This window comes from Argentina silus (assembly GCF_951799395.1).
Source record: "Argentina silus genome assembly, chromosome: 14".
Taxonomy (NCBI): domain Eukaryota; kingdom Metazoa; phylum Chordata; class Actinopteri; order Argentiniformes; family Argentinidae; genus Argentina; species Argentina silus.
This window is the reverse complement of record NC_139668.1, coordinates 8,193,982-8,211,569: the sequence shown is the minus strand read 5'-3', so window position 1 is coordinate 8,211,569 and position 17,588 is coordinate 8,193,982. Positions and strand designations below refer to the sequence as shown.

At 45.0% G+C, this 17,588-nt stretch overlaps 1 protein-coding gene across 1 annotated transcript; it reads right to left on the bottom strand.

Moving 5' to 3' along the window:
• Positions 1-609: 609 nt before the first annotated feature.
• col28a1a (collagen, type XXVIII, alpha 1a) lies at positions 610-15,720 on the bottom strand (the record flags this gene model as incomplete). Its single annotated transcript, XM_083684889.1, has 34 exons — positions 610-782; positions 1,255-1,546; positions 2,471-2,631; positions 2,864-3,418; positions 3,535-3,571; positions 3,680-3,715; positions 3,946-4,026; positions 4,353-4,421; positions 4,963-5,031; positions 5,283-5,351; positions 5,555-5,623; positions 5,840-5,908; positions 6,011-6,079; positions 6,345-6,413; positions 7,014-7,085; positions 7,765-7,833; positions 8,064-8,135; positions 8,472-8,540; positions 8,684-8,752; positions 9,046-9,114; positions 9,253-9,321; positions 9,858-9,926; positions 10,177-10,245; positions 10,395-10,463; positions 10,584-10,637; positions 11,988-12,032; positions 12,138-12,182; positions 12,553-12,579; positions 12,692-12,736; positions 12,841-12,894; positions 14,041-14,100; positions 14,198-14,218; positions 14,702-15,267; positions 15,600-15,720. 34 exons carry the CDS (start codon positions 15,718-15,720, stop codon positions 610-612), a joined length of 3,552 nt encoding a protein of 1,183 aa, XP_083541015.1.
• Positions 15,721-17,588: the final 1,868 nt, after the last annotated feature.

The window sequence follows — 17,588 nt, the reverse complement described above, 5'->3', positions numbered from 1 at the left end:
GTTCTGGCGGTCTAGAGCAATATATCCTCGGTTACATTCAGTTTGCTAAAGTAAAGCCAACTAAGGCATTGATTAAAGTCGTCAAAGAAGATAAAAGGTTAAGAACACACATGTAGATAGATCAGTGACCAGTGAACTCTAATTGGAGTCAATTTGTGATTTGTGGAAAGAAATGAATGTGTCCCTTAAGACACCATGGCAAAATGGACAACATGGGCAACAGAATATGACAGTATGACAGATGAAAACAAGAGTGGACATTTTTCAGAACAGTAACTTTTTAGCATTGTATATCCAAAGGCAAAATAGAACACTGTAAAAAATATAAACAGATTGAACATTTTGTACAAGGGGGGGTGGGGGGGGGGGGGATGGGGTATGGGGGGTCCACAGACTACATGAAGATGATAATAGAGTAGTTAAGAGCACAGGTCACTTTGTCTCCTTTGCGATCAAATGGAGTGTCAGTCTAGCAGTGCTGTCATTGACCTGAGCTGTGGTCAAACTGGTAGTGATGTAGGCCCATGTCCTCAGTGCATTGGGTCAGTTGTGATGTCATAGGGGAACGTGCAGGCTTTGCACACGGCCCTTGTCGTAGTACAGTGTCTGTTACGTGTGGGCGCAGGCATTCCTGCAACCGGCATCCGTGTCAAATCGGTTCCCATTGCCCTGGCAACCTCCGTACCAGAACTGGGCACAGGAGTTAGCCTCTGGGTCGTAGTACCACTTCACCACGTACTGCCGGCAAGGCCCTGGGTCCAAGGTTTGCCTACATCCATCGACTGTAAAAGACAAATTAATCTCTCATTCTGGTTTGTTGAAGCTGTAATAACCGTTTAGAAAAGGCATTGCACAATCAAGGAAACCAACGGCCGCAAGATTTTTCCAGTAGGTTGATGATGCAAAAGCAAAGAAAAATGTCAACGCAGTATAGTATATAATTACAGACCACGCCAATCAAAGATACACAACACTCTGTAAAGAAAAGGCCTGTCAGGTGCAGGTGGTGTAAGAGATACATAGGTATTTCCATTGTTTCCTGGTGTTATGTAAGATGTACACTGTATGAACCTTTTGAAATTTTAGCAAAGACATTTATAGCATTTTGAAATTGTCGTATTTATTCCACATTGATGGTTTGTATTGTAAAAGCAAAGTTATTAAAAGTAAAACGTTTTTAAGAACCTATAATAATGCTGAAAGACCAATAAAGCAATAAACCTTAACAAATGTGAATCGTGACGTAGGGCTCACCTGGTACAAAGACGTCGGGCAGTTGGGGAGGAGGTGGCTGTGTGAGGGGGGGCTGTGTAGTCTCGGGGATGTACAGCCAGTTGGTGGGGGTCTGGGGGCCCATCACAGAGATGACACGGGGGCGTTGCTTCACCCTCCCCCCGGAGGACGGTGGCATTAAGTCTGGGAGCTCATTCAGGGGATCCTCGAAGAACGATGCTATCTTACTCGTGTCAATGGAGTTCTCATCGAAGCCCCCCAACTCTGGGACTCGAGGGGGACGGGGAGTCTCAGTATCCACTGGTAGAACAGGCTAAAAAGATGGGAGGGGGGGTGGGGGTTATAGAGTAATTAATGCATGACAGCTATTTGTGGATGTGACAAGTGGCATGTTCAATATGTTATGTATATAAATCCAAAATATGTATATAAAAGGTTAGAATCGTATCTAGTTTGTTGGAGTATTTTCTGGTTTGTTAAGAGTCCAGCTTGATACACTAGTTGTGTATAATTGTGTCATCATTGGATTAGCAGTAAAACAGCGTACAGACTTCAAGGTATTGCTTTTAACATATAAAGCCCTTAACAGTCTCGCATCTGAGTATTTAGCAGATCTGATCAAGTCCTACCAACCCACTCATAACCTCAGATCGAAAGAAGCTGGATTGCTTGTCGTCCCCCGCATCAAAAAGAAAACAACCGGAGGCAGGGCTAGAGACCAACTTCTGTGGAATAGCCTGCCTGCCCTTGTTAGGGGGTCAGGGACAAGGACCGCTTTTAAGACTAACCTCAAGACCCACCTTTTTAGAGCTGCATACAGTTGCCCTTAGCAATTCCCCCTCTTCACTGCCTTTCCCCATTCCCCATGTTGAGATTATTGTGTAGCCTACCCATATGCTTATGTTTAGGTTTTGTGTTTTGTTAATGTGTATGGCTTTTATATGATGTGTAGTGCGTTGAGACCTTGGTGAAAATGCACTTTAAAACTAAATAAACGTGAAAATTTAAGCAGTTTGTGTTTTTCATCATTTGGTGGTAAAAGTGGTTATGAACATTGGTATTGTTCTTATCACATACCCTTGTTACCACATACAGTCGTTTCCAAATAGTTAATTACTGGGTAAATATTTGAGGACAATCAAATAAAATCGAAATAGATTTACAAGGCCGTAAAATAAAGGGTCACCCTAGTTTATCTCATGTGGATTTGTTTGTTCATCCAAGTGTCTTTGCTTACTCTTCTATAATCCTCATCGAAGTCAGGCACGATGGCCCTGTCTGGAGACTCCCTGTAGGTTACTGAGGTGGGCACGGGGGCAGGTGGCAGGAAGGAGCTGGGAATGAAGAGTGTCCCATCATCGTGCTCACAAATCCGGCTCAACAGCTTGCTCTCCAGGGCTGTACATACAGGTTGGCATAGAGAATCAGTCTCAAACTCTTTCATCATAATCTATGAATAGATTATTATTATTGTTATTATTATTAGCATTATTATTATTATTATTACTACTACTACTAATAATAATAATAACAATCTATTCATAATAAAAACCCAGGTAGGCATTTATCATATTTCAAATTGAACAGTAATCAACCAATCACAAAACTCCTTTCAAGTCAGAACACGTACTACTGAGAGTCATGAAGTCATCGATCAGGTACACATGCTCCTCATCAGAATCTGAGGCGATGGCGTTCATCTCGGCCTGGAACTCAGTGTAGAAAGGGTCGCTCTTATTCACCACCCCGATGACAAAGATCTCTATGCCCTCTTCGTGGGCCTCTCGGGCCACGTCCTCGGGTTGCACGTCGTCCCGGCGGTCCGCCTGCCCGTCTGTGAGCACCACCGCCACCTTCCTCACCCCGGGCCGCGACGCCTGGAACAGCTGGCTGGCGCGCTGGATGGCGCTGCCCGTGAAGGTGCCCTCGCCCAGGTAGGCCATCTTCCTGACGGCGGCCTTGATGTCGTCTTGGCTGGACTGCTGCTTCAGGCTGACCACGACCACGTCCACGTGGCTGTACAGGACCACGCCGATGCGCGTGGCCTCTCGGCTCACCGTCAGGCGGTCGATCAGGGCATTCACAAAGTCCTTCACCACCTCAAAGTTGTCCGGCCCCACGCTCTCTGAGCTGTCGATCACAAATACTAGCTCCAGAGGGCTCTCTCGACATTTGAGACCACAGCCTTCCAAAAATAAACATCGAGAGACAAGGTTATTTCAAACCCACACAAATTGAATACATGAAATCAATAGTGATGAATGTCCTGGTGTATAAGATACAATGTACAGTATGACTTACCACAGATTTCCTTGATTATTCTGATGACTTCTTCTCTCTGTAGGCAGAACAATAGATGCATGTATGTATCTTGAATTGTTGAGATATTCAAACTGACTTAGTACAGGTTTACAGTGAACCATATCTGTTCTAGTGTTCTACTCACTGTCAATCCAGCACCCCCCTTCTCTCCAGATTTCCCCTGTAAATTATAACACAGTTTATGTCTGTGGTTAGGCACTTATTGTTGCATTGCAGACAGTATATGCAAAAATAACATTATTGGCTAATTCATTATAGTGTTAAACAGTGCCTCTATGAGTCAATGCACAGAACTAACACGTTTCCACATAGGAAATGTGAGTGCAGGTTAGCAATTAGCATACCATGAAACCACGATGTGTGTATAATGATAGGCAGAGGCTCTCATACCATTGGTCCAGTTGATCCTGTCTCTCCAAATACCCCCTTGTCACCTTTCCTCCCGCGGTCACCGCCAATGCCCCTGTCTCCCTGCAAATATGACAACACATCACCTCAAATCGTTTATCACATCGACAAGAACATTTATAGTAAACAGAGAAAGGTTAACCTGGATGCCAGACAACGTGGTACATTTGCATTAAAAAAGTATGATGGCGGAGGCTTCGCATTAAAAGGAAATGAAAAAATGATCCAATTGACGTCAAACCGCTTCATTATAAACGTATTTGTGCTTCATAAGATCTTCCCCAGACTGTAGTCATTGCTAGTTTGCTGGCAAAATTACTACAAGGGTGCCAGGCGTGTAAATGGTTGTGTCTCTTGTCTCTGACACAGTGATGTCTGTGTTTTTGTACCTTTTCTCCTGCTAGACCGTCTCCTGCGGGTCCCCGAGGGCCCATTGGCCCCTGAAACCCAGGCTCTCCCTTCAGGGCACGAGAAGACAAGGCACACAGAAAACAGATTAACCACAAGTAGCTTATCAAGGAGTCTTACAGATTCCATGGTGTCCATAAGACACTGTCAGCAAATATGTATTCATTCATCCCCTCCCCTCTCCCCTGCAACACTTCCCTGCGTCGTCGCTGCAAATATGTACTCAGAATATATAAACATGTTCTCCGAATATACAAATATGTTCTCAGAATATGCAAATATGTTCTGAGAATATGTTCCCAGTCAAAAGGGTTGAATAAAATAAATATAAGACATTTTGTGAGCATAATAAAATATTGTTATGCTCACAAAATGACAAAACAGTAGCAAACATAAAAGGAGCACATCTGCATTATGCATACATACTATATGCCAGCACAGCAAAAATTGCTGGACCGATTTCTTTCAAATTCTTTCTCAGATTTCTGAGGCCATAAATCACTTATTCATTACTCCCATCAATGTTACTGTATATCAAATCATTATGTCTACATGAGCAGCAGCCATGGCAGCCCAGCAAGGTGGCCCTACCTTGGGCCCCTGTATGCCCTCTCCTGGGAGGCCTGGCAGACCAGATGCCCCTGGCTGGCCGACAGAACCCTGCAATCCACATATATCTGTCAGGCTGGGTCAACATCAGGTCATATGGAGAACTGCTATGTTACAACTTAATATACGATATATGACTAATGTTGCTATTATGTATAACCAGAATGTTTCTATGACGTTTCTACCATGTAATGACATTGCTATTAGGTTATATACCAGCATGTAAAAAAGACAACTGGATTGTCTCTACAGGTAGAAGTACTGTAGGCAACAGGTTTCTATTCTTTGTGTTCAGCACTGACCTTCAGTCCCAGCAGGCCGATCCCAGGTGGTCCAGAGGGTCCTGGTACACCTGATGATCCTCTGTCACCCTGAAATACATGTTGAACTGTCTCAATTCAAGTGACGTGTGTGTGTGTGTGTGTGTGTGTGTGTGTGTGTGTGTGTGTGTGTGTGTGTGTGTGTGTGTGTGTGTGTGTGTGTGCATGCATGCATGAGACAGAGAGAGAGAGAGAGAGAGAGAGAGAGAGAGATGGTGTGTATTTAATGCTGATTCATGGGGTAAAGTTCTAACCTTAGGACCAGGTAATCCTATCCCCTCAGGACCAATCTCTCCTGATTGCCCTGGTAACCCTGGGAGACCCTGTTTTTTTTTTTTTTTTAAAGAGGAACACATTTGCAATGGTGGTTCACAATGCAATGTTCAGTATGTTCTTCAAGCCATTAGTCTTGAAATGTGCCTCTAGCAGACAACATCAGCATAACATCATTATATATATAAACATCATTATATCGTCATCATCATTATATCTGGATCAATTAATGAATCCCTCTGCCGCCCTCTCCCAGGCCCTCTCACCTGAGGTCCTGGGTAGCCGTCTCCCTTCAACCCAGATGACCCTACAGGTCCGGGGTTCCCCCTGTCACCCTGATGGAGAGGCAAACACATACGCAGCACTCATTCTCCATAGTGCTCAGTGCAGTGCTTTTCAGTATTGAAAACATGATGAACACTGTGTGTTCAGGTTACCTTAGGCCCAGTGATCCCAACGCCAGGCTCCCCTACAGGGCCAGCATGCCCCACCAGCCCAGGGTCACCCTGTCGACATGGACATATGGACACTTTGATATCACTTTATTCATTTCACTCAGAAATGGAAGGGTTTGTGGCGGGAGCTGATGTTTTTGGAGACACGCTGGACTGACGCACTGTCTTGTGTCAGTGTGTGTGTGTGTGTGTGCATCAGTGGAGGGAGAAATCAGAGGACGGGCTCATTGTATTGCATGGAATGGATACACACCTCTGTGTGTGTGTGTGTGTGTGTGTGTGTGTGTGTGTGTGTGTGTGCGTGTGCGTCACCTACCTTTGATCCAGGTAAGCTGCGCCCAGGAGGCCCAGGTAAGCCCATCATTCCTAAACTGCCAGGCTCTCCCTAAACACAAGAAAGATGTCACCTTGTGAACAATACATTAAACACTGAGTACAAGTAGATTCCTGAGTATTATCTCAACAGTATTGCAGTCTAACTCACAACTATGAACTGAGAGAGTGTCATGGGAAGGGAGTGCACAGGTATTATCCAACAGGCACATTTTTTTTTTTTTTTTTTTATTATTTTATTATTATCCATCAGCTGCCTTTCAGTACACATCCCATACTAGATTAGCAAATAAATGGGGAGATAAGCAGTACTGCATAGACATCTGGGGATCTATTGTGGCCATGCAAGTAATGACTTAAGAAATGAAACAGCTGCATTGTACTGTGGTGATACAGAAAACTGTGACGCAGGTTATTGGTGGTAAGTGTCGATTCTTATCAGTAATTGTGGGAACAGCAAAGCATTTGGTTTATTATCATAAATCCTAACACTCCCAAAAATCGTCACACATACCATAAAGGACGGAACACCGATCACAGCACAGCATTCCCACACCAGAAATGTGACCCTGCCGTTAACCCTTACATTCCCATGACTAACAGCTAGTGGTTTACCTGTTCGGGTAGTCATATACTCCCATATTGAACATACCTTGGCTCCCGCTGGTCCGACTGGCCCTGTAGACCCAGACAGCCCTCTGAGCCCTCGGTCACCTCTGTCACCCTACACACACACACACACACACACACACACACACACACACACACACACACACACACACACAGGAGAAATCAGTCACAAAACCGATGTACTGTACAAATCTTTACTGTAAATACTTATAAATATTTTCTTGTGTCATCCTCAGTTCTTTTATGTATACATTTATCTTTTGCTATGTGTGTTTTAAATGTTTTAAAGTCTGTTTTGAAAGATGAATGAAGATAACATGTAAAGATCAAAGAAAATAAGGTTTAAACAAACATGAGAGAAAAGAATGAATAAAAAAATATGTGGTGAAAACTCCAGAAGGAAAATGCGAAACATTAAACAAACAGCATGTACGTGTGGATTTACACTCAGCAAACATAAAGAGACTAAGACTACCATGTTGTTTTTGACGCATTGTATTGCTGAACTGTATATCAAAGGTGAAACCTTCTCAAGGATATTGACTCTGTTGACTGAGTCAACTTGCGTGACCGGTCCACGGCGTTTTCTCGCCATCACACCCATTGACGGTAGCCTTAAACCATTCATACCATTTGCACAAAAGCCTATCAAAGCGTTGCAATATTTGCTCAAGGTTAAATGAGTGTTGACAATTCAGGATGTCCTCTCCAATATGCCTAAAGGTTGGGTGTATTACGCTTTATGACACCGAGACCGTAGGTGACCCTCCCACCTTTTCTCCAGGAATTCCTTTGCCCGGCGCACCCTCGGCACCTCGGAGTCCAGCTAATCCCATTTCACCCTAATTGAATCCACAAAACAACAACAACAACAACAAAAACATAGGCAAATCAACAACTTACAGTACACAATCACCATTTCTCATGTCAGAGATCTTAGTATTTAAGGGTGCGTTATGGGACAAGTCATTCAACGTTTCGTTTTCACATTGTGTAATAACATGGAACACCATATTCCAATAACATGGAACGCCCAGTTGAACTTTGACCTAGGGCCTAGCGGCTTGTTTACCTTAGGTCCAACACCTCCATCTTCCCCAGGGATACCAGGGATACCAGCTGATCCACCTGGTCCGGGCTCACCCTGGAGGAGACCACAGATCACAGATCACACATCACACATCACACATGGGCATCCACATTCAACACCAAAGAAACACAACGATCTGATATGTATATGCTCAACACCTGCTTATCTTTAATTCATGTATTCATTGGTTGTTCAATGAATCTACTCTCTCTACTACTCTGACAAATTCAATCTAGAATATGTGTAGTCGATCACTGATTTGAGAGACCTTATTGTAGATGTGTGCAGATATTCAGAAGCTCATTCATAAGACTGATGACTCATAAGAACTGTCCTAGTTCAGGACCCTTTGAGCCCATCCTGTATGCCTGGTAAGGTCTCTCATCTTACCTTCGGCCCTGGCTCCCCAACCCCTCTCTTCCCCCGTGGTCCGTGCTCCCCTGGAAAGCCCTGGTCACCCTGTGGAGAGAAATCAACACAGCTCCAACATGACATGAAATAAGACACATCTGGACCTTTCTTCTAGATTCTAGATATAGATATCCATCGATTTATCCCACTACATCGTGTCATCCACCATCACATGTTGTTGTTCCACCTACCTTTGCGCCCACTATACCCAGGCCTGGAGGACCTCTAGGACCAGACGGCCCCCCTGGCCCTTGGTCCCCCTGCACAGAGAGAGAGAGAGAGAGAGAGAGAGAGAGAGAGAGAGAGAGAGAGGAAGGGGGGGGGGGAGAGAAAGAGGGAGAGAGAGAGAGAGAGAGACAGACAGAGAGAGAGAGAGAGAGAGAGAGAGAGTTAGAGAGAGAAGGATGAGTAACAAATGAATGACATCACTGAGAGACACAAATCAATGTGTTTAGACAATGCCTTTATAAGATGAATATATATGTAGACTCAATTCATAGTGACTATTTGAGGCACAATAAAAGAGGACGAATAGGTTTTTGATTGGCCTTGCCTTTTCTCCTTGGATGCCTGCTCCTGGAAATCCCATTATTCCTGCCAACCCTGGGGCTCCTGCATTTCCCTGGAGGTCAGAGGTGAAAGGGGTCATAGGTCATATGTTGACTGCACAGCAGGTTTTCATGATGATCATCAAACAGGAGACTTAGCATTTAGCGGCCTCACTTATAATAACTGCTATTTTAAGGAGGAGGAATCATACCTTGTCTCCTTTGAACCCCGATCCCTGGGGCCCGCGGATCCCTTTAGGGCCCTCGTAACCCCTATCACCCTGAAACAAAGACACAGAGACATCAGCAGGAATTCACTTTTGATTGTCTATCTATTGCTGTCATCTTGTATTTGTTGCGTTGATATTCTTTATGTTTTTTTATGTTTGTATTGGGCTGGTGCAATCAAATTTCCCCCTGTGGAGATTAAAGTCCTATCTTCTCTTAAAACACAGAGCTATCATAAAGAAAGTTATTCATCTTTGGTGCCGTGAACATACAAGCTAGAACAGCGTATAGCGCAGGGGCCTATATATCCTGTTTCTATAGGGTGAGGAAGCTTAATGTACACATAGAGCCTTACCCCCAATCCATCATCCTGAGTGCCAAGCGGAGAGGCACGCCTAACCACAAGGCCGTTGAAGTCAGCATCATAAATGTTTTAAACACCAATCCTATGTGTCCTTATCTCACACCTACAGCCATAGTCTTACATCATCACATATAAAGCGAGTGTCAAGGCTCTTGAGGCGTACTATGAGTGAGTTCAACAGCAGGTTCATGGGACCATTGAGAAGCGAGTGATGGTGTCACTCACCTTCTGCCCGGGGAGGCCCTCTCCTGGGAAGCCCTGTGACCCCTGCACCCCTCCTGGACCAGGAGGACCCTGGTAGACAACACATGTATATGACAAAAGGATACCGGTCTGAGACAAAGGTCAATGTTAGCTTTGCAGTAGTATCGTCTTTATGTGAGATCTGGCTCCACCTAGTGGAAACTCTGGTACCAAAGAACACGTACGAGCAATTCAGTAGGATATCTGTGCCTGGCTGGCACACATGCGTGAGTCATTCTACAAGAGGGCAAGATGGAGCCTTATGAATGGCTGCAGAACAGCAGTCAGACAGGGAACTCACCGGTAGTCCTGGTTCACCCATCCCCATCGCACCAGTGGGTCCTGGTCTTCCTTGGTTTCCCTTATTCCCCTAGAATGTGTTACATACAGGAGAAGGGGTTAGAAGCCTAGGAGATCAACAGAAAGTTCATGCCGGCTAGTCCGGTCTCAAGAATCAACATCACCACCACCAGCACCATTGCATTGCATTTAGGATAGATCAAGTGAACCCAAATTCACCTTTGCACCAGGAAATCCAATCCCAGTATCCCCCGGAGGTCCAGTGATTCCGCTGGGTCCACGATCACCCTGGGAAGGAGCGGGTATGATTTATTTTTTACCAACTGGACGAATACATTTTTGCTGTGTTTTCTATTATTCTAAAATGTCTGGAGGGAAAGGATTGTGTGTGCAGAACAACAGCCTTACTTTAGGACCTGTCGGCCCCTCTGAGCCCTGTTCCCCAGGGCCTCCACTAGGACCCTGCCATAGAGACACACACACACACACACACACACACACACACACACACACACACACACACACACACACACATACACACACACACACACCATGTATGTGGTCAGTGGCTGAATTCAAATGACATGCAACCATATGGCATCACAAACAAGTAAATCAATCAATAAATCAACTATAAGTACATAACATTTATTGTTGATTTATTTACTCATTTATGTGACTCATGTAATGTATTCAAAAGCTCCTACCCACCACGCTCCGGTTTAAAAGTTCAAATCCAAGTTATGGAATGGGAAACTTGTCTTGTGTTTTTAGGGAGGGGGTGGGGGCGGGGGACGGGGAGTGGGGACGGGGGACGGGGGTGGGGGCGGGGGACGGGGGGAGGGGGATTAAGTGACATCTCCACTATCGTCCATAGTTGTCAGATTATCCGCATAGGTGGCCCTCATGGGAACCTGGGTCAGGGCAGGGCTGTCTGACAACTCCATCGCACTCAGACGTTGGCTGCTGTCGTCATGCCAACGCTGGAGGGGGCAAGCATTTAAGGAGAGGACTGGGAATGGATAAAATGTGCCGAAACACTAATCCTATGGAACAAAGTCTGCTCAAAGATCAGAACAATACAGGGCAAGCTTGGATTCACTGCTTTAGATACGCTACATTGGGAGGGGGATAACATCTAATCCAGGACTTCACATTCCATAAGTGCAGAGCAGGAGAAGTGGCCATACTCGGTGTGCATCTCCATGTTGCCCTGATTGTTTCAGCGTGGATGCGGGGCGCACAGGAATCGTTCAATTTGACCACTCACTCATTCACAGGTATGAATGAGGACTGTATGGGCATTTGATTTAGCCTCAATTTTTCTAATTTTCAAAAAGTTTACATTTTTGATGTACCGCATTCAAAGTCTATTTGGGCTCCACAATCTAAATTGGTGACTGGGTAAAAAAAAAGGTAGAAGAATTAACTTTTCTCTAGCTCAGGGAGAAGGTATGGGAGAATCAATATTATTTATTTTCAATTCACTGCAAAAGTCATATGGTTTTGTTGAAGACACCTTGTGAGAGTTTATAGAAAGGTTGACTCTTGTAGCCCAAGAGAAATTATGATTTTGACTAATCTCAAGAATTTGGTTACCTGTTTTTCATCAAATAGAGTTCTAAGTTTGTGTCTACAGCAGCCAGTTACTCTACAATGTACCGTATCCCTTCACAGACACTGACCATTCCCTCATCACCGCCTCATAAAATGAACACGTAAACAGATCTGGCGCAATCTAATGTATTCAGGGAAAAAACTAATTAAGTGTATGTCCCAAAAAATGCCCATGCCAGCAGCACAGTGAGTCACCTGCTCTCCTCTGGGTCCCCGCGGGCCAGGAGGTCCGTCCGGACCCTGTGGGAAGACAAGAGAACAGATCACAATGCGATTAATCCACACGGACCACAGCCACCCATCAGAATGGAACCAGCACGGGGGACAACCATTCATAAAACCTACTTGATCTCCCTTCATCCCGGGGGCGCCACATTCTCCTCGCTCCCCCTGGAAAACACGAGTAGTGAAAGTGAGAACTAAACCCATAGCGTGCAAGTGGACGATAGGCACTCATTCAACTGATGTTATCTGCCTGCCATGTCTAACAGCATTGGCACCTTTGCCTCGTGTCACGGCGGGACAGAGACCGCGACTCTGTGGTGTGAAACTGAGTTTCACTGTGTTTTCACTGTTTTCACCGCGTTTTCACTGTGTTCCAGGATGGTTTCACTGTGTTCCACTGTGTATCAGGGACTTCCACTTTTCATCGGACCGTCTGAACATGAGTCCCTTCAACATACTGTAATGTGATTGTACTCTTTCATTATCGCTGAGGTATGAATGAGAGTCATACAGGCAACGATATGAAATATCTCACCTTTTCCCCTCTAGTCCCATGGCGACCCTGTAGAAGGAGGAGAACACACATTAAAGTTGCTCCATACCACTTCCACAACCTACAATAACACAGCACTGATTGGTGATACAGTCCTGTTAGAAAATGCGTGCCACAGTACCTCCAGACCCTCCATCCCTGAACGGCCATTGATACCAGCTTCCCCCTACATTGACAGAGACCAGAAAATACATTACCGTCAAAAAAACAACATTCCATTGTCCCATTCAATACAAACGGTGGATTATCATCGGACAAATGAGAACTTACACGAGATCCTTTCGGACCGGGAGCCCCGTCAGATCCTGGTTCGCCTGTTTTCCCCTAGATTAAAGGGGAAGGGAGAGAAAGAGGGGAGATTAAAGGGACAAATCAGAATGTGATTTTTTTGGGCCCCCTATTTCGTCCCTTTCCCATCGCGTGTTATGGCCTAGGTGAGCGTGGTCATTCGGTGTGTGTGTGTGTGTGTGTGTGTGTGTGTGTGTGACGCCTTTATAACCTCTGTGTATTACAATATAAACCTGAACCCCCCTGCACGGTTAGCTTTGTACTCCCTGATCCAGCCCCGTGTGTTTGCCTTTACCTAATCTCCCATCCTTGACCTATGCTTCCAGCAGAGAGCCTCTCTTCAAAAGCGCTGCTAGTGAAAACACGGCCGCCGCGTTGGCCGTGCCGTGCCCCCGTTGCGGCCTGCTACACTTGCAGTGTGGGAAACACTTCCTACTCTTTGATGTGGTGCCCTGGTCTGGACCCTCCTGAGTGGACAGAGGCCACAGGCACCTGCTGTATTCAGGGTTGGGAGGGTAGGGAGGTGGGTGGTGGTGGTGGGAGGGGGGGGGGGTGGGGACTCTTTGAGAGGAGCAGGGCACTACAGCTACAGTAGGCCTGAGAGAGAAGTCTGGTTATCCTGCTGCATCAGTGCCAGGAATAACACACCCCCTGTCTGAGGATTACTGTCCCTTTGTAGTGGCAGAGCAGAATAAACCACTGTCAATGTGGAGTCATCACACACATCACACTGGGAAACAGAGTGGGGGCACTAACAAGTGTTCTACCTCGATGGGAGGTACTGCCTACTGGGGAGCAGACACTGGGAAACACAGTGGGGGTACTAGTGATGTGGAGGCAACATTGTAGGTTAAAATGGAGTGCAGCTATTGTGTACTATGTGTCTGTAACATGTATGTGGTGTAACACAAAGGGGAAAAGAGAATGAAAATCGCTCTGAAAGAGGTTGCTCTTTCGAAATGTTCACAAATGGAAAAGTTCTTCTAAAATATGTTCATCGATTGTTAGAGGATGTTGCTGCTGCTGCTGCTGCTAAGCTGAAGCTAGATTAGATTAGGTTAGACGGTGAGACCAGTGGAGGCTGGTGGGGGTTGAAATCGGAGGGACGGGCTCATTGTCAGGAATGGAATGGAATGAGGAATGGTATCAAACAGCCTGGATGAGATAGGTGAGAGCACTCACTGGGCTTCCTGCTGGGCCTCTCTCCCCGCGGTCACACAGGCACGACTTGGGCTCTGGGCACTGAAACAAAGAGATGCAGAACACACAGCAATGTCAATCAATGGCAATGCCCCCCCCCCCTCCTAACCCTAACCCATCTTCAATGGAAGGTACTTACCCCTGTGTTGACAATCGTGCTCTATAAGAGAAGAAATGATAACAAACAAAATCAGTGCTTTCCATTTTGAGAGTACACTTGGGAATACACTAAATACATGTCCTACTGAAGGTACATTTAGGATTTATCGACTGGTATGTGATCATGGACATCAGGAACAAAAGAACAATCTCTACTGTCTGATTTAAGACTCAGGAGGCAATGTGGAGAGATATTGGTGTCCCTATGGACAGATCACTGCAACCAAGTCATTCACATCTTGACAGAATCACCTGATAATCCACAGCCCACAATTTAGATCCCTACAAATACACTCATCTGTCAACAAAAACCCAGCCCACAGCATGAATTCACACGCCAACACACATACTCACCAACACCATCCAAAAAGCACACTCTCATCAACCTGTGCCAGAAACACACATTCTCCTTCTCCCCAGAACAAAGCACACACACACACACACACGCACACACACACACACACACACACACACACACACTCACCACTTCCCTGAATAGCTTGTCTTCAAGCTGGCTGTCAGCGAGGCTGAACACATACTGCTGTGCCGGGGAGCTGGCGATGGAGCGCAGCCTGACAAGGGTGGGCCCGTCCCTGGGAAGGCCCGACAGCCCGATAGCAAACACCTTGATGTTGTGTTTCTTGGCCTCGGCCACCGCGGTCACGGCGCTGGGGCTCCGGGGATGGTCCGCCCCATCGGTCATCAGCAGCACCACCCGTTGGCTGCTGGCGGCCGTCTCGCGGCTGAACACCTGGGTGGCGTTGGTGATGGCGTAGGCCGAGTAGGTGCCGTGGCCGATGTAGGCCATGGAGGCCACGCGGCTCTGGAACACGTCCACGTCCTGCCAGTCGCGGAAGTTGTGCTCCAGGGAGACGGAGCTGCTGTACTGCAGGGCGGCCAGGCGGACCCGGAGGCGCCAGCCGACCGCCTGGAGATTCATGAGATGCGTGCTGAAACGCAGGACAAAGTCCTTCTGCTTCTCAAACAGCAGCGCCTTGGCCTTCTCTGAGCTGTCCACGATGAACATGATCTCCACAGGGCAGATCAGAACTGGTCGACAAACGAGAAAACAATCAATGTTAAACACTTAGGGCCGGTTTCCTGGACACAGATTGAGCCTAATCCTAGAATGAAATCCATCTCCAATGGAGATTTTCTATTGAAGATGATATCTAGTCTAGGAGTAGGCTTCATCTTAGAGATGGACTGTATTCATGGGCTAGAACTTAAGTGGATGGGCGAAAAATCATGTTTGATTTCAAGCAACTGGAATAGTGGTGAATGATGCATTACTTAGCCTGATGCCTTAAGAATCATGGGTCTAATATACAGCACAGAGGTGAATGAAGTCAGTGAAATGATTCCTTCGGAAAACCTCTTACATTTCCCTTCATTTAGAACGATCTGGCTATCGTCTCTCTGACCCTTCCTTCTTCTGGCCTGGCCTTGGGCATTGTGTGCCAGTGCCGACATGAAAAGGAACAGCTCCACAACTTTCAACATTGTGTCCTCTTGTCCAGCTGCTCAGCCTAGAGTAGAGTAGAGTAGAAAAAGCAGAGCAGAATAGAGGAGAGCAGAGTAGATTTAAAAAAGTAGAGTGGCGTAGAGTAGAGTAGAGTAGAGTAGAGTAGAGTAGAGTAGAATAGAAGAGACACGTTGGAAGGGAATTTTCTGTTGGACGAAATGAATTCTCCTCCTTAATTCATAACCACTTCAGGAGATGTATCGATCAAAAGTAATGCGGCATCCGCACCTGTTGGGTCACACGCAACCTCACATTCTAACCAGGTCACAACAGACTGCTATGACTCCTACACACACTAGAGGGCGTCCACACCATGATGAACATCTATAATAGAAATGGGCCACTGTGGTATCAGAATTTGTTTACAAGGGGAACATATCAAAAAACACATGTACTGTACAGTGGGAGGGCATAGCAGGTGCAATACCTTGCTGTAACAAACCTCTGCTCTCTGTAAGCAATGTTGGCTGCAAATCTGTTGACATCGGACATTGTTTTTGTGGATTAAAACCAATATCAGGTATTTTGGAATAAATAGGGATTACTAACACTTTTGTATTGATTTGTGACACTATAATCCTTGGCTATTGAATAAAATTATTGAGCAAACATTCACTTTCTCACAAAAGTAAACATCATTGCTGACCTGTGATGAACAGACCTATTCACTAAGTGGAGTGAATTATGAATTGCCCCAAAATTATTTGGCAGGATTGGGTTTAAGTCAGTATATCCCTAGGCTACGGTTGACTGTCTACTGTTGAATTAATGATTCGTTTTTAACTTAATGAATTTTGAATTAAATTCATTAATTATAATTGATTGGAAAATAAATGGGATTGACATTGAGTTTAAATTTGGCAGCACATATATTTGCTCAAATGATCGGTGTATGCACAGACAATCTTTTTACAGAAAACTCATTCATCAATAAAATCGATTGACCCAATATAAACGCTTCAGCAAAACTACCTGACCTTTCACTCATTTACCATTAAAGGAAAAAGGCTCAAGACTCAATTCATTGAAGTAAACATTTAAGGTATTTAAATATAAGAAAAGCATCAAACCCTTATATTTGGTACTTGCATTCAACACATTTCTGACATGGGGTGAAACGACATCATGCGCGTGTGCCATAGGCTATTTGATAAACTCCACTTGACACTAAGGTGTTAACAGGAGGTAATTTCAAATCAGTTACCTTACCTCTATTCTCATTTAAATACAATCAGTCACTGTAACAGTCCGATTGTTAGGGTTGAGTTACATAATCCAGTAGGCGAGCTTCTTATCCCCGTTATAGTACTGCACGAGAGAGGTGCGGTGATCAAACCCGCTCAATTCAAACATGCACCAGGGGGGCTGCACTCGGAACACTGAATATTTATGAGGCAGACAATCACACAGCACAAAGTTGTCAAAAGGCATGGGGATATGACCAATCACAAATGTTTTATTACAAGTCAGATTTGATCAGGTTGGGACATACACTGATGAATAGGCTGGCCTGGAACCCTAGTATATGAGTTAGCATATTGATAAGATGCTGAAGTGGAATTTATAATCACTCTTTATTGTAAGGCTACAATAAGAAAACTATTTGGAGGCAAAATTGCTAATAAATTATGAATATAATTATGGAATATTCAGTGCGATGGAATGGTCTTAATTGAATTTAATTAAGACAGAACTGCAAAGCTATATATATATATAAAAAAAAGTCTCTATAGTGTAATATCAACAATTGGTCTCTATTTAATTGTTGCACAACTTCTGATATTATAGACCTACTGTCTCTAACCTTTGTGAGAATAATGCATAATTTGCTTGCATTCGTGACTGC